Consider the following 26204-nt stretch of genomic DNA (forward strand, 5'->3'; position numbering starts at 1 on the left):
AAGAATCTTAAAAGCAGACACAGAGAGAGAGAGAGAGAGAGACAGAAAGATATATACAAAAGAACCCCTATCAGACTAGCAACTGATTTCTCAACAGAAACTCATCAAGTTAGAAGTGAATGGAATTAAATATACAAAGTCATTTAAATGAAGGGTCTGGATCCAAGAATACTGTACCCAACAAGGCTTTCAATCAAAATTGAAGGTGAAATCAGGAGATTCACAGACAAAATATGACTAAGGGAATTTATTACCTCCAAACCAGGAATACAAAAAATGCTAAAGGGTCTGCCCTAAAAAAAAAGAAAGAAATAAACAAAGAAGGAACATAGGAGTAAAGAATAAGAATGCCTACAAATAAGTATCTATCAATAATAACTTTAAATACAAATGTACTAAATGCCACCATTAAAAGACATAGGGTAACAGATTAGATAGGAAAACAAGACACATATATGTGCTGTCTACAAGAAACCCGCCTCAGGAAAAAAAAAAAAAAAAAAAGACACACAGACTGAGTGTGAAGGGATGGACAAAGATTTTAAAAGCAAATGGGGAAAAAAAAACTGGAGTAGAAAAACTTATATCTGAAATTTAGATCACAAAGTGAAGGACATAACAAGAGATAAGGAAGGCCACTTCATAATACTGAAGGGAGCAACACAACAGAAGAAATAACTCTGGTAAACATAGACACACCCAACACAAGAGCACCCAAATATATATATAAAAAACCTTCCTGGAGAATATCAAGGGAGAGATTGACACCAATGCAATCATAGTAGGAGACCTCAGTACCCCACTATCAACATTGGACAAATCCTCTAAGCAAAAAATCAGCAAAGAAACATCAATCCCAAATGACTCACTAGACCAGATGGAATTAATGGACATCTTCAGAACATTTCACTGCAAAGCCAAATAATATACATTCTTCTCAAGAGCACATGGGTCATTTTCAAAAATAGACCATATGTTGGGTCATAGGCAAAGTCTCTTCAAATTTAAGAAGATAGAAATCATATCAAGCATCTTCTCAGATAACAGTGGCATAAAATCGGAAATCAAATACAAAAAAAATAATCCAAAAATTTAACAAATGGAGGCTAAGCAGCATGCTATTAAACAATGACTGGGTTACCAGAGAGATCAAGGAAGAAATAATAATAATTTAAAAAAACCACATCATGGCAACAAATGACAATGAAAACACAACAATCTGAAATCCATGGGACATAGCAAAGGCAATCTTGAGAAGGAAGTTTATAGCTCTACAAGTCTACTCCAAGACAAACAAACAAACAAACAAAAAAAAAACCCACGAAACAAACAAACAAACAAAAAAAACAAACAAACCAAGAAACAATGGTAATAAATAGCCTAAGTCCTATAACTCTGTGTTAGAAAGAGAGAAATAAGAAAGTCCCAGTGTAAACAGAAAGAAAGAAATAATAAACATCACAGTGGATATAAATGACATAGAGATGAAAGAAACAATGCAAAAGATCAACAAAACCAAGAGATGGTTCTCTAAAAGGATAAACAAGATTGATGAACCACTAGGCAGTCTCACAAAGAAGCAAAGAGAGAGGACCCAAATAAACAAAATCAGAAATGAAAGAGGTGAAATAAAGACAGACCCTTCCAAAATACAAAGGATTTTTGAAAAAATACTATGAACAACTCTATTCCAAGGAATGGGAGAACCTGGAGGAAATGAACATATTCCTAGAAAAACACAACCTTCTAAAACTCAATCAGGAAGAATCTATACAGCTCAGTAGGCCAATAACTATGGAATAAATTGAAACAGTCATCAAAAAGCTTCCAGCAAACAAAACCCCTGGGCCAGAAGGTTTCACAGGGTAGTTTTGCCAAACATTCAATGAATAACTAAAACCTATGCTCCTCAGGATATTCCAAATAATTCAAGAGGAAGGAACATTTCGAAGCTCTTTCTATGAAGCCAGCATCACCTTAATACCAAAACCAGATAAAGACAACACAATGAAAGAGAATTACAGGCCAATATCCCTCATGAACATACATGCCAAAATACTCAACAATATCCTAGCAAATAGGATCCAGTAGTACATAAGAAAGATCATACTCCATGACCAAGTATTATTTATTCCAGAAATGGAAGGATGGTACAATATCAGCAAATCAACTAACATGATACATCATATAAACAAATTGAGAGATAAAAATCACATAGACATATTAATTGATGCAGAAAAAGCATTTGACAAAATCCAACACGCTTTCTTTTTTTTTCTTCTTTTTTTCTTTTTTTTAATTTGGGAAAATGGGGATCAGGCAGGAAGTCCACCTCTAGTGGGAAGACTAACCGCTCTTTGATAAAAACTTTCTTGATAAAAACTCTCAACAAGGTGGGAATAGAAGGATCATAACTCAACATAATAAAAGCTATCCTTTCTAATAAAATAGCAATATGCAAATTAACAATCACTCCACTGTAACTATCAGCCATGTCCATCAGCCAATCAGGGTGCATATGCAAATTAATACCAAACAAGTTGGCTACAACCACAGAGAGCAGGAGGGAGGCTTGGGTTTTACTGGCAATGGAGGAAGCCAAGCTTTCCACACACCATTGCGGGCCCAGGCCTCTACTTAAGGATACAAAGTTTCAATTATAGAAGGTAAACAAATTCCAACAGAAATGGCCACAGCCACTGAGCTGGAAGAACAAGAGGCTATAGTTACCCCTGGCAATGAAGAAAGCCTTGCTTTCACATACCTGGCTGACCCAGGCCTCCACTTAAGAATACAAATATTCTATTATAGAAGGTACATTAATTTCAACAGAAATAGCTTCACCTAGGAATCAAGAAGGTGGCTTAGTTCCACTCAAGGCTACAAAGTTTCAATTGTAGAAGTAAATAAATTCCAGATACCAGGGCCTCAGTAGGGGTTGCCAGGGGAAGTGGCTGGCCTACAAAACACCACAGGCCTCTTGCTCAGGCTGCCCCATGCCCCAAAGGACTCCCCCCTGATCTGGGACACCCTTCAGTGCAAACCAGCTAGACCCCACCCATGCACCAGACCTCTATCCTATCTAATAAAAGAGTAAAATGCAGATTGACCATCACTCCAACACATAAAATGGCTGCCCCCATGTGGTCAAAGTTCCTATCCCAATTTGGACACAAGAAGACCATCAATATATGGCCAGCAAGGGTTGGGAGGCACCAGGCCTACAAGGCAGGGCAGTTTATAGGGACCAGGCCTGCAAGGGAGGGCAATTGTGGAGATCAACCCTACAGCGGAGAGCAGATAGGGATGACCAGGCTGGCAGAGGAGGGAAGTTGGGAGCAAACAGGCTGGCAGGAGAGCAATTAGACATTAATCAGGCTGGCATTGGAGTGGTTAGGGGGTGATCAGTCTGGCAGGCAAAAGTGGTTAGGGGCAATCAGGAATACAGGCAGGTGAGCAGGAGTCCTGGATTGTGAGAGGAATGTCTGACCGCTCATTTAGGCACTGTCCTACAGGGATCAAGCCTCAATGGGCAGTCAGACATACCTTGAGGGGGTCCTAGATTGTAGAAGTTGAAGGCTGGGCTGAGGGACATCCCCCATACTGTGCACAAATTTTGTGCACCATGCATCTAGATATCATAAACCCACAGCTAACATCATATTCAATGGGCAAAAAATAAAGCCATTTGCACTAAGAACAGGAACAAGACAGGGATGCCCACTCTTACCACTCATGTTAAACATAGTAGTGGCAGTATTACCCATTGCAATTAGACAAGAAGACGAAATAAAGGTCATCCACATTTAAAAAGAAATAAAGCTGTTCTTATTCACAGATGGCATGATATTGTACTTAAAAAAAAATTTAAAAAGACTCCATCAAAAATAATAGACTTAATAAATGAATTTGGCAATGTAGTAGAATACAAAATTAACAACAAGAAATCTAAGGCATTTCACTAATAGTACACTTACAGAAAGAGAGACTAAAAAGCAACCCCATTTATCATTGCACCAAAAAAAGTAAGATACCTAGGAATAAACTATGTAAGTGGTAAAAGACCTCTAAGTGGAAAATTACAAGGCACTGAAAAAAGAGACAGAGATAAAAACAAATGGAAAAATATACCATGTTCATGGATTGGTAGAATAAACATAATCAAAATGTCCATACTACCCAAAGCAATCTATAGATTCAATGCACTCCCCATTAAAATATCAAAGGCATATTTCACAGACCTAGAAATAACTCTCCAAAAATTCACCTGGAATAAAAAAAAAAAAAAAAAAAAAAAAAAAAAAAGACCCCAAATAGCCACAGCAATCCTGAGAATAAAAGAGTAAAGTAGGAGGTATCTCAATATCAGATTTCAAGCTGTATTACAAAGCCACTGTTCTCAAAACAGCTTGGTACTGGCACAAGAACAGAAATATAGATCAATGGAATAGAATCAAGAACCCAGATATCAACCCAAATCACAATGCTCAATTAATATTTGACAAAGGAGGCATAAACATACAATGGAGTCAAGACAGTCTCTTCAGCTAATGGTGCTGGGAAAATGGGACAGATACATGCCAAAAAAAAAAAATGAAACTAGACCACCAACTTAAACCATACATAAAAATAAACTCAAAATGAATACAGGACTGAAACATAAGATGGGAAACCATAAAAATACTACAGGAATCTCCAGGCTGCAAAATTTCAGACATATGCCAAAAGAACTTCTTCACTGACACTGCTCCTAGTGCAATGGAAGCTAAAGAGAAAATAAACAAATGGGACTACATCAAAATAAAAATATTTTTTACAGCAAAAGAAACCATTAACAAAACAAGAAAACCCACTGATAGGGACCAAATATTTGCAAATATTATCACTGATAAAGGTTCAATCTCCAACATCTACAGGCAACTTATACAACTTAATAAAATGAAGATAAATGATCCAATTAAAAAATGGGCAAGGGACCTAAATAGAATCATTTTGAACGAATACAGAAGGAAGGCCAAGAAATACATGAAAACATGCACAAAATCACTAATTATCTGAGAGATTCATATCAAAATGGCAATGAGGTACCATCTCACACCTGTCAGAATGGCTATCATCAATAAATCACCAAAGGCAAGTGTTGGCGAGGATGTGGAGAATAAGGAACACTTGTGCACTGCTGGTGGGGATGCAGACTGGTGCAACCACTGTGGAAAACAGTATGGAGTTTCCTCAAAAAACTGAAATTGGAACTTCTATTTAACCCAATAATCCCACTCTTAGGAATATATCCTATGAAACTAGAAACACCAATCAGAAAAGATATATGCAACCCTATGTTCACAGCAGCACAGTTTACAGTAGCTAAGATTTAAAAACAGCCTAGGAGCCTGCCAGCAGAAGACTGGATCAGAAAACGATGGTACTGTACATCTACACAATGGAATACTATGCTGTCATGAAAAAGAAGGAATTCTCACCATTTGCAGCAACCTGGATGTAACTGGAGTGCATTATGCTAAGTGAAATAAGCCAGTCAATGAAAGAAACATACCACATGATCTCACTCATTTGTGAATAATAAAGAAAATTATAAACTGTTGAACAAAAAGATAGATACGGAGGCAGTAAAGCATCAAACAGAATGTAAAATTACAAATGGAAGTTGGGAGAGGTGGGGGAGATAAGAGATCACCTGAAAGACTTGTGTGCATGCATATAAACATAACCAGTGGAAACAAAACTCTGGGGGCACGAGGGCATGTACAGGAGTGGGGTTGGAGGTGGTGAGCAATGGTAAGATATGTGCACATACAATAACTTAATTAAAAAATGGGGGGGGGAGAATGCCGAAACCAGTTTGGCTCAGTGGATTGAGCATTAGCCTGTAGACTGAAAGGTCCCAGGTTCAATTCTGGTCAAGGGCATGTACCTTGGTTGAGGGCACATCCTCAGTAGCGGGTGTGCAAGAGGCAGCTGATCGATGATTCTCTCTCATTGATGTTTCTAACTCTCTCTCCCTCTCTCTTCTTCTCTATAAAATATCAATCAAATATATTTTTAAAAATTGGGGAATAAAGAATAGTGACTCCACATAGCTTTCAGGAAAATTTTCAAACTTCTATTTCATTATACAAAGCCTTTTGTAAGCTGTATCTTGTTTACCTTGGTAGAATCTTTTTTTTTTTTTTTTTCTGGCATTTACCCATATATTGCAGATCTATATAATTTGTAGTTTCCTAAACCTGAGACATTTTTTAAGGCTCCCATGACCTCACATGTTTGGTTTCTTCTGCTTATAATGTTCTCTACTCTGTATTCATCTAATTATTGCTTCCTTGTTCTTCAAAATTTACCTTAAAAATTACTCTCTGCAAAACCCTCCTTGACTTTTTTATCTGGCATAGCAGTTCCCATGACTCCTCTTTCATCTGTGTTGTTGCATTGAAGAGGTAGTATGGTTAATGGTTAAAATGATTACCTCAGGAATAGTCTCCCTGGATTTGAGTATTGGCTCTAACACTTAACAGCAATGTGGCTTTGTTCAGGTTACTTAACCCTCACTGGCCTTGTCTATATATTGGGGAAATTATAATAATGGACTTTACATCAAGGACTTGTTCTGTGGATTAAATGAGTTAATGAATGTAAGAGGTTTAGAATGGTGCCTGGTGCATTGTAGCACTTTGTATTACTTATTAATATCATTGCTCCCATAAGTATCCTACCTAATAAAAGAGAAACATGCAAATTGAATGCACCTTTGCTACACCCACAAGCCCTTCCCACCAGCCAATCAGGATGAGTATGCAAATTATCCCAACCAAGATGGTGATTAATTTGCATATCTAGGCCAGAGGGAAGACTAAAGACAGAGTAGAAAAAAGCCAAGCGCTGCAGGAGAAGCAAGCAAGTTGGGTAGGGGAGAAGGGAGGGAAGCAGGTGGGGCCGAGATCAAAGCTGCAAGCCCTATTGCAGGAATACTCCTGCAACAGGCCTCTAGTTTATTTAATAAACGCTAAACTATAAGTTTCCTGAGAGAAAGGGCCATGCATTCCTTGACATTGTAGCCCCAGGGCTTATCATAGTATCTGACACAATAAATGCTTATTAAAAAATGCTTATTAAAAATGAATGATGAATAAATAAAATAATGAAATGCAGCACTGAAATGCCTTCCCCCATCTGAAAGGCAATTGACAACCTGGCACAACAGGTTCCATTTAGTCTCACATTCCTGGAAGAGGCAGAGACTAATGGCTGCAGATGGCCCTATCTTTTTGCATAAGTAGTATCTACTATTCTCCTGTGCTGTTCAAGGAAAAGAATATAAGTTTAGTTCCATTTTCAATTGCCAAAAGTTTTTGCCTTCATTATCACATTATACCTTGGAAAAATAATCAAAGAATAACAGCATCTCATATTCCAAAATGAGGTCCTAGAAAATTACAAAAGAAAAACAAAATAACACATGGAAAGGCTTCTTAATTATGAAGTTAGCTGTGTTCCATCCAGCTCATTCTAGACACTTGGAGAAATGATTTCAAGAATTTGCCAGATTTAAGATTAATCAGAAAGCTCATGAACTGGGATGACTGACAGCACAAGAACATCACTGCTTCACATAAACAGAGACAGACTGACCTAAATTTGAAACTACAGTTACACAAGAGAACACTTTTTTTTTTAAATATATTTTATTGACTTTTTACAGAGAGGAAGGGAGAGAGATAGAGAGATAGAAACGTTGATGAGAGAGAAACACCGACCAGCTGCCTCTTGCCCACCCCCTACCGGAGATGTGCCCGCAACCAATGTACATACCCTTGACCGAAATCGAACCTGGGACCTTTCAGTCTGCAGACCGACGCTCTACCACTGGGCCAAACTTGTTTCGGCAAGAGAACACTTTTTAATTATACTTTTAATAGGGAGTAAAATCTTCTATTTGATTGGCAACTTTTCTATAATTAAGACATAGGTCAAACTAACTCTAAGACCATCTTAAAAATGCTATTAAATGTTACAATACTTATTAAAAATTGTTAATTACTCCTGTCCATCATTAATACTTTGTGAGATTTTATCTTGCTGTCTTTAATCACATAACTAGGCAAGAGGGGCTTAGTACTCCAACTCCTCTTACCTCTTGTCTGGACCTATAATCAAGGAGTCTTATATCACTGACTATAGTAGTGAGCTAGATGTTTGAACTCTGATATTCAGAGACAATGAGGTGAAGGAAAGGTTGGCCTGGTACTCTGTGATGAACAGGTAGAAATATTTATCACTTTATGACTTTTGGGGGGCCTCTTAATAAGGAGTGAATTATTTCACTCTGTGAGCCAGCTCTGTGGGCTGAAACCAAAATTTCAAGAGATAAATATTACTTTTATTCAGTCAGTTTTATTTTTCCTTTTCATGAACTTGCTCCATTTGCAACACCACACTCTTGGACTATTGCTAATGATGGCAAAGCACTTGGCTGTGTTGGTTGATTCAGTCAGTCCATTGGTCAGTCACTTTAAAAGGAAATGACAAACACATATCTTTGAGAACAGCTTGGGGAGGCCTACAGACAGAACTGAGGGAGCATGGCACTGCCTTACCTCATCCCTCAACACACACACACACACACACTGACATATAGCAGCTTCCAGAACAGCCTTGTCTGTAATAGAAGTGAGGCAGCTTCATCACAAATCTATAAAGCTAAGGAAGTGTGTCTTCAGGAAAGTAAGAGAATATGCACTTTGTGACACAATTTTGACATATTTGTTATATTATTATTATTATTATTATTATTAATAATTATCAGTATTAGTATTTATAGAATGTTTACTTTGCATCCATATATATGTTGGGTGTTTTATATAATTTACATTTCATACTCTAATAACCGAGGAAAATGGTAATATTATAATTTTCATCTTATAGATAAGGAAGTTAAGGCACAGAGAGGTTTCCTAATAGTCCATTGTCACACAGCCACAATTAATAACATATTCTGAATTCAAACACAGGTGTGCTTAATTCCTAAATTATTAAACATTTTCATATTCTGTTTTTCTAACAAACATGTGATTGTGCCAAACAATTTAACCCCAAGTTTCCCAATCAATGTGCATATATAGGCTAAAAAGCTGCTGACACTTTGATTCTTCAGCTCTTAATATGGCCGGTAAATTCTAGGATAATCACTTACTTCTTCAAGCTGCTAGAAATTTTCTCATTTTATCACAACAAAAAATATATATTTTATAATTTGTATGTGTTTAACTACATGAACAAGTTTAGGCAGTACATTTAATTTCTATAAAATATAGTGTCTTCATCTGTAATATGAGACTAATATTTACTAGGATTTTGGTGAGGATTAAGTAAGATAATGAATATGTTAAGAAAATGGGGTTCTTATAATATATACTCTCTGCAAGACCATTTTCCATGTTTTAAGATGCTATCAAATTATATATATATATATATATTTAAAATAAAACATTAAATCTAATCCATACTAGTGGTCACCATAACCTTAAGAGAAATAGTTTCATGTGACAAAGATTTTAAATGAAACTCTCTGTAGTCTGAAAATTATTTTGGAAGAAAACAAAAGTTTCATTCATAAGTCGTAAGGATTGTGATTGAGAGTCAATATATTGGCCTCTTGAACTAAAGTAAGTAATTTATGTTTTTGCCTCCCTGACAAAGTTTATATAAAGTTACAAAAAGAAATTGACAGCCAGTTTGAAGTTGAATTGCCATGGGCTAAAGCAAAGAATGTCCTGACATGATATTATTCTACAATGTCATTATAATTTTAGATATTTTACAATTGTACAATTATCCCAAACAAACTTACAAATCAATTTTGAATGTTTTGCAGCAATTTTAAAAAAGATATGAAAGGATTTAATCCCTTTCAGAAGGAATTAAGGCACTGGGAAGGCACTTGGGCATTCTATCAATATATTGGCCCCTCTTGCCTTTTGTGCCAAGAGGGAACCTCTTCTTACAATCCAATTGCCCTCAGCTGTTACCTGAGCTTTCTGTTCATGCTGAGCTTGAAGCCTCCTGGTGGCTGATACCAAGGATCTGTCTCTCGCCCAATCGTGTGCTTCTTCAAATCTTTGACTTGATTCTTGGGATCCTCTAGTCTACTCTTGAATCTCTGTATATTATTATTTATTTCAGTCAGTGTATACTTAATTTCTGATTGGTCCTTCTTTTATATCCTTGAGGGTGTCATTAAATTTCTCGGAGGTTTCTATAAGATTCTTGAGTAACCTTACAACCGTGGATTTGAACTCTACATCAAGTATTTTGCTTTTATCAATTTCTTTCATTTGCGACTTGTTTCTTTGTCTCTACATTTTGGCTGCTTCCCTGTTTTTGTTTCTATATACTGGGTAGCTACTAAGTCTCCTTGAGTTAATAAAATGGCCTTGTGTGGTAGGTGTCATATAGGGCCCAGTTACTCAGCCTCCCCAGTCACCTGAGGTGAATGCTCGTGGTTCACCCCTTTATGTGCACAGTCTTGTTATAGTTAACCTTTGATTGTTGTTGGTATCACTGGGAGGAATTGGCCTACAAGCCAGTTGGCTGTGATGACCAGCAGTGTCTACACTGGAAGATCTGTTGTGCAGGAGACACCCTTATGGGGCAAGAATTGCTTCAGTGAGGCTTTGGAGCTCACTGTGTCTGCCCCTTGAATGTGTATCTTATGGATGTGAAGAGTTCTAATCCAGTATGGTCTCACTCTGACCACTGGGTACACTGGCTCTTGGATCTCCAAGGAGATGCAAGTTCTGCGAGTGTCTGAAACTGCCCAGCAGGAGCTACAGAGACATCTGCATAGCATATTCCTTCTCTTTGTATGGCATTTGGTAGTGCCCAGATGAGGCCCAGCTGTGAACCGAGGCAGACTGCTGCCTCTGGACCTTGGGCCTTCTTTTGGAAGCTTTGGGGCTCTCTGACACAGCTTCAGTTTGACAGGTTTTAGGTAGAGAAAAGACAGGCCATTCATATACAGAAACTGATGCACACAGTTTCGGTGGGGTTGTAAATTGTGTGGGGCTGGGTCTCTGGGAATCACCAGGGCAGAGCAAACAGCAATGGCTGCCAGTCAGCCCTGTACCAGAAAGGTCCTCAGGTCCCCGCATCCTGCGCCTCAGTGCAGGAACAATGATAGCTGTGTGTACCTCTGAAGAAAGCCACCCTCACATTCCTGTCCCAATGCCAGACAGTCCAGTATCTCACTTAATTTGGGTGGAAAAATACATCTAGATTCTGCAATTGGCTCCCAATAAGCAGTGTGTGTGTGAGAGGTAACAAATATGCACAAGCATATTTGTTACTGTGCACAACTCAAAGGACATAGTTTTAGACCTCATTTTACTGGAGCCCACTTCACAAGAGCACTCAGTAAACTGACATTTTTTTCACATCTATACTCCCCACTGTGAGGCAAATTTTTAATCGCTACAATAATTTTTATTGAGTACCTATCTATGTATGCAATTCTGAAAGTTAGAAAGAATAGTGGTTATATCCAGACAGGGATCTGCGGTAAGAATTAGACTGTATTTGGTGACTAAAGAGGACATTAACTATTATATATCTTTGATGCTTTATTTCCTTAATAAAACAAAGCTACTGAAAGCAAATTAGAAAAAAAAGTTAACATTATTCAATTTGGATGGTGACATCAAAATCATGGGAGTTTGTAATGTTCTTTTTATTTCTCTGTAACTTTGAAATTAAGAAAATATCGAAATAAAGATTACAGGGGGAGAGTTAGCATATATGCAGCTCATCTTCATGAACAAAGACCTCACTAACCACTAAATAATCAGTTTTCTTGGTGCTGGGTTACTGTTTAGTTTAATACCTTCATTTCTTTTGGGAGTGGAAACTGAGTTCCTCAAAGTCACATATTTCTTAAGAAGGTAAGGGTGAAATGAGAACCCAGAGTTTATAATCACCTACTTTTATGCTCTTTTCATGCTGCAAACACCCCGTCTTATACTGTCATGGCATTGGGATCTAGGATGATTATCACTGGGGCCTAGCAAATGATTCTTAATCCAGAAATATTCCTTTATCATGATTCTCCACATACTAAGACAGAAGAGTCGATTTGGACATTTAAAAAAGATTTTCAACAATCCAAAAGTTAACCTCTTGCTAATGTGAAAATTACTTAACCAAAGCAGCACTTAATTGTGTGAGATCTCATGGGATTAGAATATCTAAACCTATATTTAGTAAGACCCACTAAGTGTCTGGTCCGGGAGGTTCTTGAGGAGAGGTGGAAAACACACACACACACACACACACACACACACAAAAAAAAAAAAAAAAAAAAAAAAAAAACAACACCCATAATAAGTCTGTGACCATGACTAATGTGCTTATCAATATGGTAGAAAAACTAGGATACTACTTCTAACTTAACATCTAGATCACATGTGTCAAACACAAGGTTCGAGGGCCAAATCCGTCCCGACAGGCCTTGCAATGTGGCCCGCACCGCGCTGTCATCACTGCACTCCGCTGCGTTTCCATCACAATGACAGTTTATGACTGTTCAGTAAACCATTCAGCCTGCGATTTAGGCTGGATTTTAGATTTTGGCCCCTTCTCTGATTGAGTTCGACACCCCTAATCTAGATAAACTAAGCTTGGTGTATAACTTGGATTTCATTGGGAGTGGTATGGAAGTTGGGGTAAGTGGATTTAGGGTATAGATAGAAAAGAGCAGAGTGGACAAGAGCCACAGCATAACTGGTCTCTGACAAGGCAGGCTAGGATAAAAATCAAGGGGAAGATTTTTCTCTTGGAGAATGGTAGGCAGCCATTTTAAAAGGGTAGGAACTGATTTAGAAAGTCTTGAGTGATAAACTGGGAGATTTTGACTGACCTTCCCAGGGAATTGTGAATTTGGGAGCAAAGATGAGGAAGAGTTCATTTTGTTATTCCTATGTCTAGTGATGTTAGCTATCAGAAAGGTATCAGTCATTTGTTGCTGTGAACACGTTTTGTGCATTGGAACCTATCCTTTGACATTTCTGTCAGAGTTTGGCCACACCACTGATCTCCCGGGTAGCAGTGGGAGAGGGGATTTTAAGGTGTCTGACAAATGCAAACAACTTTTGATTATCAGTGAATTTGGGAAACAGATAAATGATTTCATTTCATAAAGATTTAATGAATGCCTATTATGTGCAATGCACTGAGTCTTCTACAAAACATAGTAAAGAAGACATCCATCTAATTGGGAAGGAGATGTGTAGAGAAATACACGGAGAACACAACACAGGGGAAAGAATTCACTTGGGGCAATGAAGTATAGTTTAATAGAAGAAGTGGCATTTGAAGCTGGGTCTTGAAGGATGAGTAGGATCTCAATAGAGAGGTACAGAAGCAAAGGACATTCTAGTGGAAGGAGCCAGAATAGCAAGGGCAGAAAATTGAATGGCGTGTTCAGGGAATAGTGAGTCTTGACTAAGTATAGGCTGCGTGAAAAGTTGTGGCTGGGAGGCTGATGATCCAGCCAAACTAGGCTTAGGGATTTGCATATCAGAAGAGCCATTGCAGGTTTTGAACAGTAAAGTTATATGGCCCTATACTTTAGAGCGATCACTTTGGTAACAGTTTGAGGAACAAATTGTAATGGAAATGTTGGAAGATCATATAGAAGTTATTAAATAGTCCAAGAAAGATATGAGAAAGGTTTGGCCTTTTGTATAAATGAGTATAGAGAGAAGGAAAGGAACTTGAGTGACGTTTTTAGAAACTACAAGTTTTAATGGCAATAACAGGAGGAGTACAGTGAGAAGGGAAAGATAAAATTTAGGGATGACTCCCAAAATTTTTGTCTTGGATGACTGTGAACACGGAATGCAGATATTTGTTAGGGGAAATCAACTCACTGCCAAGAATTCTGGATTTGAGGGAGCAGCAGAAAGCCTGCTGGTAGGGTTGGTGGTCATTGCTGATATCCTGTCTCATGCAGGCACGTTTGCTGCTGCAGCCTTGGATTTAATGTAACGGTATCTGAGAAAAGCTCCTTGCTATTGGTTAATTCCTAAGGAAGATCATTAGGCCTCAGGAAATCAGGAGTTGATGATTTAGTTGTAATGCCTTATATAGCTTAACCTCCCCAAAGTAATTAAAGCTCATTTGTTGGATGAAAATTGAAGGAATTATCTTGACAGAGCATAGCAAAGATCCTGAATTGAAAGGAAAATGAAGATGGTTGCCAGCCCATTATTAAGCATAATAACTAGGTTGAAATTAGATGAAGGAGTTCAGCTAGGCAGAATTTTTCTATTGATAAAGAGTAGAGGATAAAAATGTGAAAGAAAATAATATAATCCAGTTCAAGAAAATTGTAGAAATGCTTTTTAAAACCTAAAACAATAACTTTCATTGTATTTATACAGCTGAAGTGAGGTATATTCTCTCTATTGATGGAGATGAAATATTAAAACACAGATGAAATATTAAAAATCCAATTCTTTTCCACTGTCAGAACTTATTTTAAACAATAAAATAAATAATGAAAATTAAAAAATAAAGAATTGGTTATGTCCATATTTCCAGGCTGAGGGCAAGGAAACAGGTGTCCAACAGCAAAGATAAAGTTTACTCACTTATTAGAGAATTTTATTTTTAGTGCTTGGGGCCTGCCCACTCGAGGAAGGCAGCTTCCACTGTGAGAGATGTAAATAAAAAGAAACTTTTCATTAAGCACATTTGGGGGAAATAAATAGAGAAGCAGAAAACGTTGAACTCACACATTAAAAATATTAAGAACAAGGAGAATACCTTTATATTCAACTAGAAGCCTGGTGCACAAATTCATGCTGGGTGGGGTTCAGCCAGCCCTCCCTTATGGGGGCCTATCGGGCCAGGTCAGTGGGTAGGAAGAGCCACAGATTGTTGGCTTCTTGCCTCGCCCCTGATCAGGATGTTGGGAGCAGATTGGGGGCTGGGTCAGCTGGGGGTGCCAAACAGGGCCCAGATCAAGCTGGTTGGCTGCTACAATGTACTGTACATCATAGCCACCGGTTGTTCTGGTCATTCTGGTCATTCCACTATTCTGGTTTCTGGCCTTTTATATACACTGAGTGACCAGATTATTATGATCTCTGAATGCATAATAATCTGGCCATTCAGTGTATATCCTATATAATAAAAGGCTGGTATGCAAATTGTCCCCTAAACCAGGAGTTTGACCAGCAGCCAGGCCACCCAACTACCCATTTTTCCTCCTCCTGGCCAGGCTGGCCAGACCCCACCCATGCATGAAATGCACGAATTCATGCACTGGGCCTCTAACACACACACACACACACACACACATATATATATTGATATATATATATATATATATATATATATATATATATATATATATATATATATATATATACTGAGTGGCCAGATTATTATGAGTTCAGAGATTATAATAATCTGGCCACTCAGTGTAGATATAGATTAGTATAAAACATAAAACATTAGTACAAATGTGAACTTCACACAATGCTATTTCTAATTTACAGTTTTAGGAATTGTGTGATCACTCCTACATATTTAATTTTCAATAAATCAATACAGGTCAGATAAAATTTATCCAAGGTGTAGGTCTGATTTTCAGTGGTTAAAACAAGTACACAAATTATTAGTAATTCATTACTCTGTGATTACTGTGTGTAGTTCATATAAAAATCACTGACATACATTACTTGATGGTTATTTTTCCCACAATTATTATTATTTAGAGATATAATATATCTCAGTTGGGCAGGTCTATCTACTCTACTGGACATTAGAATACATATGACCATTTGGATAATACCAAGCAAATTTTAGTATTTTAATGGCTCATGAGCTGGGATAAGGATTATAAGAGGCAGTATGAAGAACATACAGTAATTAAGGACATAGGTTCTGGATCCAACTTACCTGGATGGGCGTCTGAACTCTGCCACCACAACCTGAATGACCTGGAGGACATTACTTAAACTTTCTGAACTTTTATTTTTTTCTCTTCAGTATAATGGAAATAATGAGAGTTCCTAACTACCAGAGTTAACATAATAATGAAGTGAGAAAATACATACAAAGCAGTTAGCACAATGCCTGGCTGTTCCGTACTAAGGACTGGAAGAATGCCAGTAACTGCTTTTGTTGCATCTTTTTGTGCTGGGTCATGCAGTTGGTGTGTATGTAACCTGGTCACCCAGTTTTAGCATGCTTAACCTTTGGCTCCTTTTGTCATACACAGTGGTGCATCCCCAGAGGTGTGCTGTGATTCCTCCCCAGTAACCAGTGATTGACAGATAGCAAATCCTTAGTTTTATGATTTAGGTAGGGGAAATTTAAGTGCTACAGAAAAATTTGAAAAACCTTACCTCTCATTGTCTTTTGATGAACTGCCCCCAACAATTACCTTGTTGGTTGAAATGCAGGAGAAAAAGAAGAAAAAAGAAAAGCAGGAGAGGTGGCAATATAAATGAGTGTGATACTATTGAGATAGTTATAAGAAAATCTGGTTTAATAAATATTTTTTATGTCACAAATATACAATAAGCTAGTGTTGGATATACGTCCCCAGGCAAAAGATTTAAGTTGTAATGAATGTCTTCAATATATATGGAATTTCAATATAGAGATTTTTTTTTAATACTCACCTGAGGGTATGTTTTTTTTTTTAATTGGTTTTAGAAAGAGAAGAATGGAGAGAGCAAAAGAAACATCAATGTGAGAGATAAATACCAACTACAATATTTGCCTCCTGTATGTGCCCTGACCAGGAATGGAACCTGCAACCTTTGGGTGTACAGAACAATGCTCCAAACAACTGAGCCACCTAGCCAGGGCTTCCATTTTTATGTTTCATTAGAGATTGTAATTTTATTGCTTGTAAGATATTTTGTTATAATCATTGTTGTTGATAACATATTATCCTCTTTTAGGGACTTATCAACTTTTATCAAGGCTTTGTTTTCACAACAAGTAGGTATTTGCTCAGAATTTGCTCTCCTGGTTGTATTGAGGAGGGAACAGGGGCTTATTTATAAAGAGGCTAAATAGGTTTGCTTTGCTTCCTACAATCTTTCTGCTGCAAGGGTTCAGGAATCTGGAGGAGGAGCTGCAACATAAATGAATAACTAGACACTAGACAAGCAATATAAATTTGAGAGGCATGGTGGAGCCAGGGGAGTCTCCACTGTCTAGTGAAGTGGAAACCCATGGCTTTTTAATTACTGGAAAACACATTGGCACTTTAGGAATATAAACAGGTAAAGTTTGATAAACAGGAAAAGATTATCAGATTAGGGGAAATTCCTTCAGCTATTCTTCTAGCACTAGGTAAACAGGAAAATATAATCAGGTTAGGGGAAAAGCTTTGGCTGTTCCAGCAGCAGGTAATAACATGCAGATTTTCAGCCCTGCTAAGCCCCAAGGTCCATCAGTCTTCTGATGAATTTATTGTATAATTATGACCTGCTGGAATTTGCTTCCATAAGTACTATATTAGTTTTTACCCCATGAGTCTCCTCTTGGAAAAATACATAGCATGGACACTGGCATGTCCCTTTATATGTTTCATACACTCTTTTTTTTTTTTTTTAAATCTTCATGTCAAGCTAGAGGCTCAGTACATGAAATTCATGGACAGGGGAGTGTGTCCCTCAGCTCAGCCTGCACCTTCTCCAATCTGGGACCCCTCGAGGGATTTCCAACTGCCCATTTAGACCCAATCCCACCAGGCAGTCAGGCATTCCTCTAACAATCCAGGACTGGTGGCTTCCAACTGCTTGCCTGCCTGCCAGCCTGATTGCCCCTAACCACTTCTGCCTGCCAGCCTGATCACTCCCTAACCAATCCCCTGCCAGCCTGATTGATGGCTAACTGCTCCCCTGCTCCGGATTGCCCCTAACTGCCCACCCCTGCAGGCCAGGTCAGCCCTGTCATCCCCTGCAGGCCTGGTCACAGCCAAATGCCCTTCCCTGCTGGCCCAGTCACCCCTAACTTCCCTCCCTTGCCAGCCTGGTTGCCCCTAACTTCCCTCCCCTGCTGGCTTGGTCACCCCTAACTGTTCTCCCCTACAGGCCTGGTAAACCTTAACTGCCCTCTTCTGCAGGCCTGGTTACCCCCAACTACTCGCCCCTATAGGGCTGGTCACCCCTAACAGCCTCCCCTGCTGGCCTAGTCACTCATAACTGCCCTCCCCTACAGGCTTGGTTCTCTCCAACTGCCTTACCCTGCTAGCTTGGTCACCCCCAACTGTCCTCCCCTGTAGATCTGGTCCCCCCCAACTGCTCTCCTCTGCAGGCCTGGTTCCCTTCCAACTTTTCTTGCCTGCAGGCCTGGTCTCACCCAGTTGTCCTCCCCTGCAGGCCTGGTTACCCCCAACTGCCGGCCCCTGCTGGCCTGATTGCCCACAACTGCCCTCCCCTGTTTACCATATTGAGGAGGCCATCTTGTGTCCACATAGGGGCGGTCATCTTTGACCACATAGGGGTGACCATCTTGTGTGTTGGAGTGATGATTAATTTACATATTACCTCTTTATTATATAGGATTATTATCTTGGATACTCTAAGCACATACCTGTTTTTCAGACTGGAATGAATATTATTAAGATAGAGACTTGAGTTTTAAACTGGCTTCCTTTGCCTCATAATTATTTTGGATAGTTCAGATATTAGAACATTTCTGCCAATAAGACTCAACCAAGAGTAAAAACTGTGAGCCTTGCAGAAAACTAAATCAAGGGAGTAGAGATGAAAACCCAAATACACACAATTATTTTAAATACTTGACTTGGTATTCATAAGACTCAAGAATGATCAGAGAATGGATACTTTAGAAAAAGGAAGTGTTTTATAATGCAATGACTGGGACATTTATAATAATAAGGAATGATTGTGAATAAAAGGAGAGGCATGCACTCACTTGTACTTTTAGATGGTTTGGCTCTGTAGCAATCTTCAATCCAACTGCAGAATTTCACTGTTTTTTGAATAAAAATGTTTTCCTTCCTGAAATGATTCTATTTACACTTGGGGCTTGTTCCGTAAAACCCAGTTATCAAACCACCTGTGGAAGAAGACAATCTGATAAGAAACCACTTTTCTCAGGAGCCCTTTGGTGGCCAACTAAAAAAGGAGTAGTTTTAAACAGAATAGAACTGGATTGATCTCTGAAATAGAGGCCTGAGCTGCTGAGGTTAAGTTGTGGGTTGGTTTCCACTGTGGGTTATTCAATTCTACTATGTCTCCAACCTGTCCATAGCCTGTGCTCTTGCCAGTTACATCACATATATATTCATTCAGCTATTTGCCAAATAAGTATGGCATGTCAACATGCAATCAGCTCTGAAAGTGTGGCATGTTATTGCAAACTCTTCATTACAAAATCATGTCTTGCACTGGTGACTGCAGATGGCTTTGATTCCTGCAATTGCCCTTGGCCACTTGAGTTGCATGTGACCTTTCTCTTCCTTCAGCCATTCTGCACATCTTTACACCTTTCAGTGCTTAAACTCAAGGTTTCAGTTCCTTTATGATGTCTTGCCACCAGACTTTTCAGAACTCTTTGCTCAGTACATCCTTCTTAGTTGCTTCATTAGTCCCATATCTACAAATAAATTCTATTCCATCCCCTCTTACACCACTATTAGTTTATTTTCCTAAGAGTGACAACTCAATAAAAACAAATCATGCATCTTGTTGGAATCTAGTACTGACTCAGTGCTCTGCTAATGAAAATTCCATGTGGGAATATATTTGGTGGCAAGTGAGTCTTTATGGATCCATGGTATCATACTCTTTATCTATTTTGGGGGGAAAAATCCCTCAGCTGTCTTTAAATCAAAGACATTTTGTTTAAAAGGAAACAAATTATCAGATAACTCTTAAGGTCTATATGATAAAGCTAATTATAATGACAGTTAAATGTTTTCAACTCCCTTTGAGTATGATTGTTGTGTCTGAGAAGCAGAGGTTTTGATTATGTATCCTCAATTCTAACCATGCCTTATCACTAATGGGTCAAATAGACTGTTAACATTGTAAAGGTGTAGATTTATGGAAGAGATCTTTTAGAATACACGACTAAAGGGATTTAGAGAGCAAATGGAAGGATCATTCCAAAAGTTTTATTTTTTCCTATCAATTAGGTCATGATAGAGGTTAAAGTTACTTTGCCAAGATAAACAATTTAGTTCAAAAACATTTTCTGTGTACCTTAGGGTTAGGGTAAAACAAAAATAGGAATATAAAATAGTTTTAAAAAATGCTATCCAGTTTTTCTTTCTATTAATGAACTTTTAAAATAAATCTATGAGAAAAAATATTTTTTTTAAAACATTTATATCATTACCTCTCAGGTGTGTTAATTCATTATAACAGTAACACATATAGCACATAAAAAGAATAATATAAAATTCATTTAAATATTATAAAACACTAAATATTAAAATTGCATTTAATCTAGAGATGTATCACTCATAATTTTTCATGACTCAGAAAGTTAAACTCATGCAGAGTTCTCTCTTTCTCTTATTGACAATTATGAGACAAATGACTGGTTAAATGACTGATATCTGGGAATGAATTAAAAAGCCCCCAAGAGATTGTCAGGGATCTATCTGGATTAGATTGTTAGTCTAATCCAGTTGTAACTTTTTGACTTCATCAGTACACAATCCAAATTGATGGATATTGTACCCTATGAATCCTCAAATAAAGTTCAAATGCCCTTCAGCATAAACTTAGAAGGAGTTATTTATTTGATTATTGATTTATTTCTAACAAATACTTTCAAGATTATAGGAAGGTTTGGGGGAGCTTGTAATCAAAGCCCAAACACAGCAGACAGTATAAAATGAAATCAGAAAGAAATAAAAACCATGGAGTTAAAAAAAAAAAAAACTTTCTTGGGTCACAGACTCCTTTGAAGATCTAAAAAAAAGCTTTGGAACATCTTCCCAGAAAAGTATAACCATGCACAAAGGCACAACATTTTACCAACAACCTTGAAGTCTACCCAGGCACCCTCCCCACCTGATTGTACAATACTTGAATCCCTGGTAAAAACCCTTCTTTTATAGATAGCTAAATTCTGAGGTAAGATAGTTATTACACTTGAGCATTGCATTTAACTCTGAAGTTGCTATCAACTAAGGTTAAAAGAGAAACACAATGGGTTATAGAGTTCTCAAAATCTCAGAAAGGGTTCAGATCAATTGATAAGTTATAAGCAAGCATATAATTTTTAAATCGCAGTGTTTATACAGTATATGAAAGCATTATTTTATAACAAGTAATCAAATAATATTTAAGAATATAGAATGATTTGATAAAATTATTTGGATATATCATTGCTAATCGTATTGACTAGATATTAAATTAGCCACAGTGTATCATTTCCAACCCTTCTGGAAAAGATGTAATTTTCTGTATTTGCCTTTCTTTAATGATAGATTTAGTCACCTAATATTATTTGATTAAATTTGACATTTAATATATTAAATTTAATATATTTCTATGATCACATACCACCTGAGCAGCAAGGGAGGCTCTGGGTACAAAAAGAAATTGGACGGTGATTAAATATCTACTATTAATAGGTCAGACTATAGAAAACTGACATGTAGATGATAGCGAATAATTACTTTAGGTGTCTACTGCTTCCAAACCATTTATTTACTTTCTCAAAAGGCAAATAAATACCATAATGGTTCTTGTCAGTTATAGGCAGAGGCAGCATATAGTCGGGATTAAAAACACAGCCTCTAGAATCAGAGACTGTTTATCCAGCACTTATTAGCTGTATGACATTGGGCAAAGTAACTAACTGAACTCTGAAACAAAAATCATAAAAAGTGTTATTCTCAGAGTTGTTACTAGTCTAGAAAGGGACCCTGTAGAAGTTTTTTTGTGGGGTTCATGTCTATGTAATCAATTTGAGTTGACTAAAATCAACATGTCTGTGTCATTCTAGCAATTCAACCTCACACTCTTCTGGCATTGGGAACTAGCCAAGGGTCCTTAGGCAAACCCCATAGGCATGAGTGCTGGAACTTCCTGGGGGTTCTAGTCAACCCCAAGCAGAAACTTACTGTACAATAAATACTCCAAAGGTACAGGGCTTGATCAGAGATCCTGCTTTCCCAGGCCTAAGGAAGGCCTCATAGGACCACTGGGAAGACTGATTGAGGTAATCTATATAAGGCACTTACCATAATACCTGGTTCATAGGTATGTCCTCAGTGTATGTTGGCAATGATTGTTGTTCATATCATTACTATCTACAATGGTCACTGCATCTCATGCCTCATCTTGTTTTCTTTCAGTGGATGGATGCATTGATTGGTCAGTTGATCTCAAGACATACATGGCTTTGGCAGGCGAACCAGTCCGAGTGAAATGTGCCCTTTTCTACAGTTATATTCGCACCAATTATAGCATGGCCCAGAGCACTGGGCTCAGGCTTATGTGGTATAAAAACAAAGGTGATTTGGAAGAGCCCATCATCTTTTCAGAGGTCAGGATGAGCAAAGAGGAAGATTCAATATGGTTTCACTCAGCTGAGGCACAAGACAGTGGATTCTACACTTGTGTTTTAAGGTGAGTACTGAATGAAAATATTGTTCAACACCATACCTGGTAGTCTTTTGAATAGGACTGGAGTGTGTGCAGGTGTGCCTCACCTTTACAGTAGGTATGTTTTTTGAAAAGTTACAGTGTATGCAGAGCTTCAATAGATTAAATTTTAATTATTTATTGGAACTGCATTGCAAATCTTTCAAATTTTTCACAAAATTGGACTAGCATTTACTGTGTGTGCTATTTCATTTAGAAATTTTGGGCTTCATTTCTTCCCCAATCCACACGTGCCCCAGACCTTATATTAACAGTTGTTTTTGCATAGAGCCAGTTAGCTCAATGGTCTTGATATCAGGCCATGAAAATAACCTTAAGTATCACTTAGGCAAAGCTCTCTCCTTGCTTATTGATGAAAAATACTTTCAAATGCTCCTGGAATATGTTTTAGCCAGTTAGCTACTGTTTTGATTTTTCATAGAATTGCAATGTGAGTTTGAATCCATTGTTTCTAAATATTCAACATGGACCCCTGTAAACACACAGTCATCCTGAGTTCTTAGGTACTATACAGGGAATATTTCACATACAATTCCTGCTTTTAAGAAGTTTAGTGAAAAGCAATCTATTTTATCCTTAGGGATTTCACAATATGCACGTCCTCCTCCATCTCAGTGCTAAAATTTAGGATCTAGAATCTCAGACAGACTGCATTAGATATTGAAATTAGGTAGCTGAGATGACCTTTATACCACTTTTTAATTCTTCCATTTTAGGAACCTCTGATATTGCTCACCAGGAGCCTGCACTCTATTATTTGATTATATCTTCTTGGAAATGCAGACCCTTCCTATTTTTGTTTCCTGTGGACTTTGTCTGATGCTAAAGCTATGTCACCTCTTCATCAGAAACAATTGGAAGCCCCAAGTGAGGCCTCATTAAGTTCATAAGAACAGGTGTATAAAAATGTAACCTTCTTGATTCTCTAAGAATCACTTTGGTATGTGTGTGGAGGGAATGTTGGGGAAGCAAATAATAAGTTTAATCTTTGTGGTAGGCAAAAACTCCAGGATATTGGCAGAACTAGACATTATTCTAATCACACCCTCAGTGATAGTATTTCACCTTCCTGGGCAGCTCTTGGCAAAATTGGTAAGAGGGTATAATTCAGTTTCAGTAACTGACACTATATTCTTTAATATACTGCTACTCTTTCCCTGCTTACCCTCATTAAATCCTGCCAATCAAAATAGAGCTCTTTTCCTCCACAACGCCATTTGCTTTTTTTTGTCTTGTGTTTTTACAAATTTAAAATTTTATTTGCAAAATTTCAGCCCACCATATTCTTATGAATGAATTATTCAGTTACTTATTGCCTACTTACCCTGACCTGCTTATGCTTCCAGTCTTGCTACCATTCCTCTAACTTCATTCCCTTACTATGAGCAATGTTAACAATCTAATGTGTATCCTTTATACATTCTTATTATTCTTTTAGTTATAGGAACATATATACTTGAGTATTTTCTCCTTGTTGTTTTTAAAAATATTATATATTTCTCTCCATTTCCTTTTATAAGTAAAAATACATAGTAGAAATCTGAACATTTACTGATCCTTTTAAGTATATAATATTCTGTATTTCTTGATAGTCTTTGATAACACAATTTAGTCAATTATTTTCCATTCCCCACTGATGTGCATATACTTTGTCTCCAGTTTTTGTATCTTCATCAAAAATGCTCTAATAAAATCCTTATTTACTTTTAAATAAACTTTTAAATTTTATAACAGCTTTAGATTTACAAAATTATTGCAATAATAGTACATAAAGTTCATGTATGCTCTAAAGTTCTTGTATAATTTCCCCTGTATCAACATTTTACCTGACTATTGGACATTTATTACAATTAATGAACATGTAGTAGAACATTATTATTAACTTAAGTCTATTATTTATTCAAATTTTTCATATTTCATTTTTATATTTTTTTTCATTGATTGAGGTATGACATATGTGTTCTTATCCCCCCCTCCATTGCCCCTACTACCCCCACCACTCATGCCCTCACCTCCCCTGGTGTCTGTGATCATTAGTTAGGCTTATATGAATGCATACAAGTCCTTTGGTTGATTTCTCCACCTTACCTCCGCCTTCCCTTACTTTCCCTCTGGGGCTTTACGGTCTGATCAATGTTTTGTCTCTGCATCTGTTTTTGTTCATCGATTTATGTTGTTCATTATATTCCAAAAATGAGTGAGATCATGTGATATTTATCTTTCTCTGATGGACTTATTTGGTTTAGCGTAATGCTCTCCAGCTCAATCCATGCTGTTGCAAATAGTAGGAGTTCCTTTCTATAGCAACATAGTATTCCATTGTGTACAAGTTCCACAGTTTTCAAATCAGCTCATCTGCTAATGGGTATTTAGGCTGTTTCCATTTCCAGATCTTAACTATGATAAATTGTGATGCTATGAACATAGGGGTGCATATATCCTTTGTGATTGGTGTTTCTAGTTTCTTGGGATATATTCCTAGAAGTGGGATCACTGTGTCAAATGGGAGTTCCATTTTTAGTTTTTTGAGGAAACTCCAAACTGTTCTCCACAGTGACTGCACCAGTTGGTGGTCCCACCAGCAGTGCAGGAGGGTTCCTTTTTCTCCACATCTTCGCCAGCACTTGTCATTTGTTGATTTGTTGATGCTAGCCATTCTGACAGGTGTGAGGAGGTACCTCATTCTCGTTTTGATTTGCATCTCTCAGATTATTAGTGACTTTAGTCATGTTTTTATATGTCTCTTGGCCTTCCTTATGTTCTCTTTTGAAAAATATCTATTGAGGTCCATTGTCCTTTTTTACTGAGTTGTTAATCTTCTTTTGCTAAGTAGTATGAGTTACCTATAAATGTTGGAGATTAAACTCTTATTGGTAATAACATTGGCAAATATGTTCTTCCATACAGTGGGCTTTCTTGTTATTTTGTTGATGGTTTATTTTGCTGTGCAAATGTTTTTATTTTGATGTAGCCCCATTTTTTATTTTCTCCTTAGTTCCCCTTGCCCTAGGAGCTGTTTCTGTCCCAGGATCCATCTAGGGTACTATATTAGATTTGGTTACCATCTTCCTTAAGCTCCTTTTTTTTCTTTTTCTTTTTTAAATTCATTATTGACGCTATTACATATGTACCTCACCCCCCCTCCCCTGTATCCATCCTTGTAAATTTCTTAGACTTTCATTATTTCTGACAACTTTGAGAGTTTGATTAGGATTGTTCAGAAATTTTGTAAAATCTTCCTCAATTGGGATTTATCTTATTTTTTCATAGTTAGATGGGGGCAATATATGTGAGGAAGATCACAGAAGTAAAATACCATTCTCTTCACAACCTATCAAGAATACAAAGTATCAGTATGCTTTATCAGTGTTGATATGGACCTTGATCACCTAGTGAGAGGTAGTGTTTGTGTTTCTGCACTCTAAGGTTACTGTTCTTTATTTATTCTTTTTAATACTCTCCTCTTTGGAAAAAAAAGAAGTTATTTATAGGGCATTTTTAAAGACTGGAAAGTTATGT

At 37.4% G+C, this 26204-nt stretch overlaps 1 protein-coding gene across 1 annotated transcript in view; it reads left to right on the top strand.

Annotated features, from left to right (window-relative positions):
* IL1RAPL2 (interleukin 1 receptor accessory protein like 2) overlaps positions 1-26204 on the top strand; it is a 1438686-nt gene that overhangs the window by 661221 nt on the left and 751261 nt on the right. The window contains exon 2 of the mRNA XM_036460794.2: positions 22376-22649. Coding sequence (XP_036316687.1) covers positions 22376-22649 — 274 coding nt within the window. The remainder of the gene's footprint in view (positions 1-22375; positions 22650-26204) is intronic.

Source organism: Pipistrellus kuhlii, unplaced genomic scaffold (assembly GCF_014108245.1).
Source record: "Pipistrellus kuhlii isolate mPipKuh1 unplaced genomic scaffold, mPipKuh1.p scaffold_m20_p_33, whole genome shotgun sequence".
NCBI lineage: Eukaryota > Metazoa > Chordata > Mammalia > Chiroptera > Vespertilionidae > Pipistrellus > Pipistrellus kuhlii.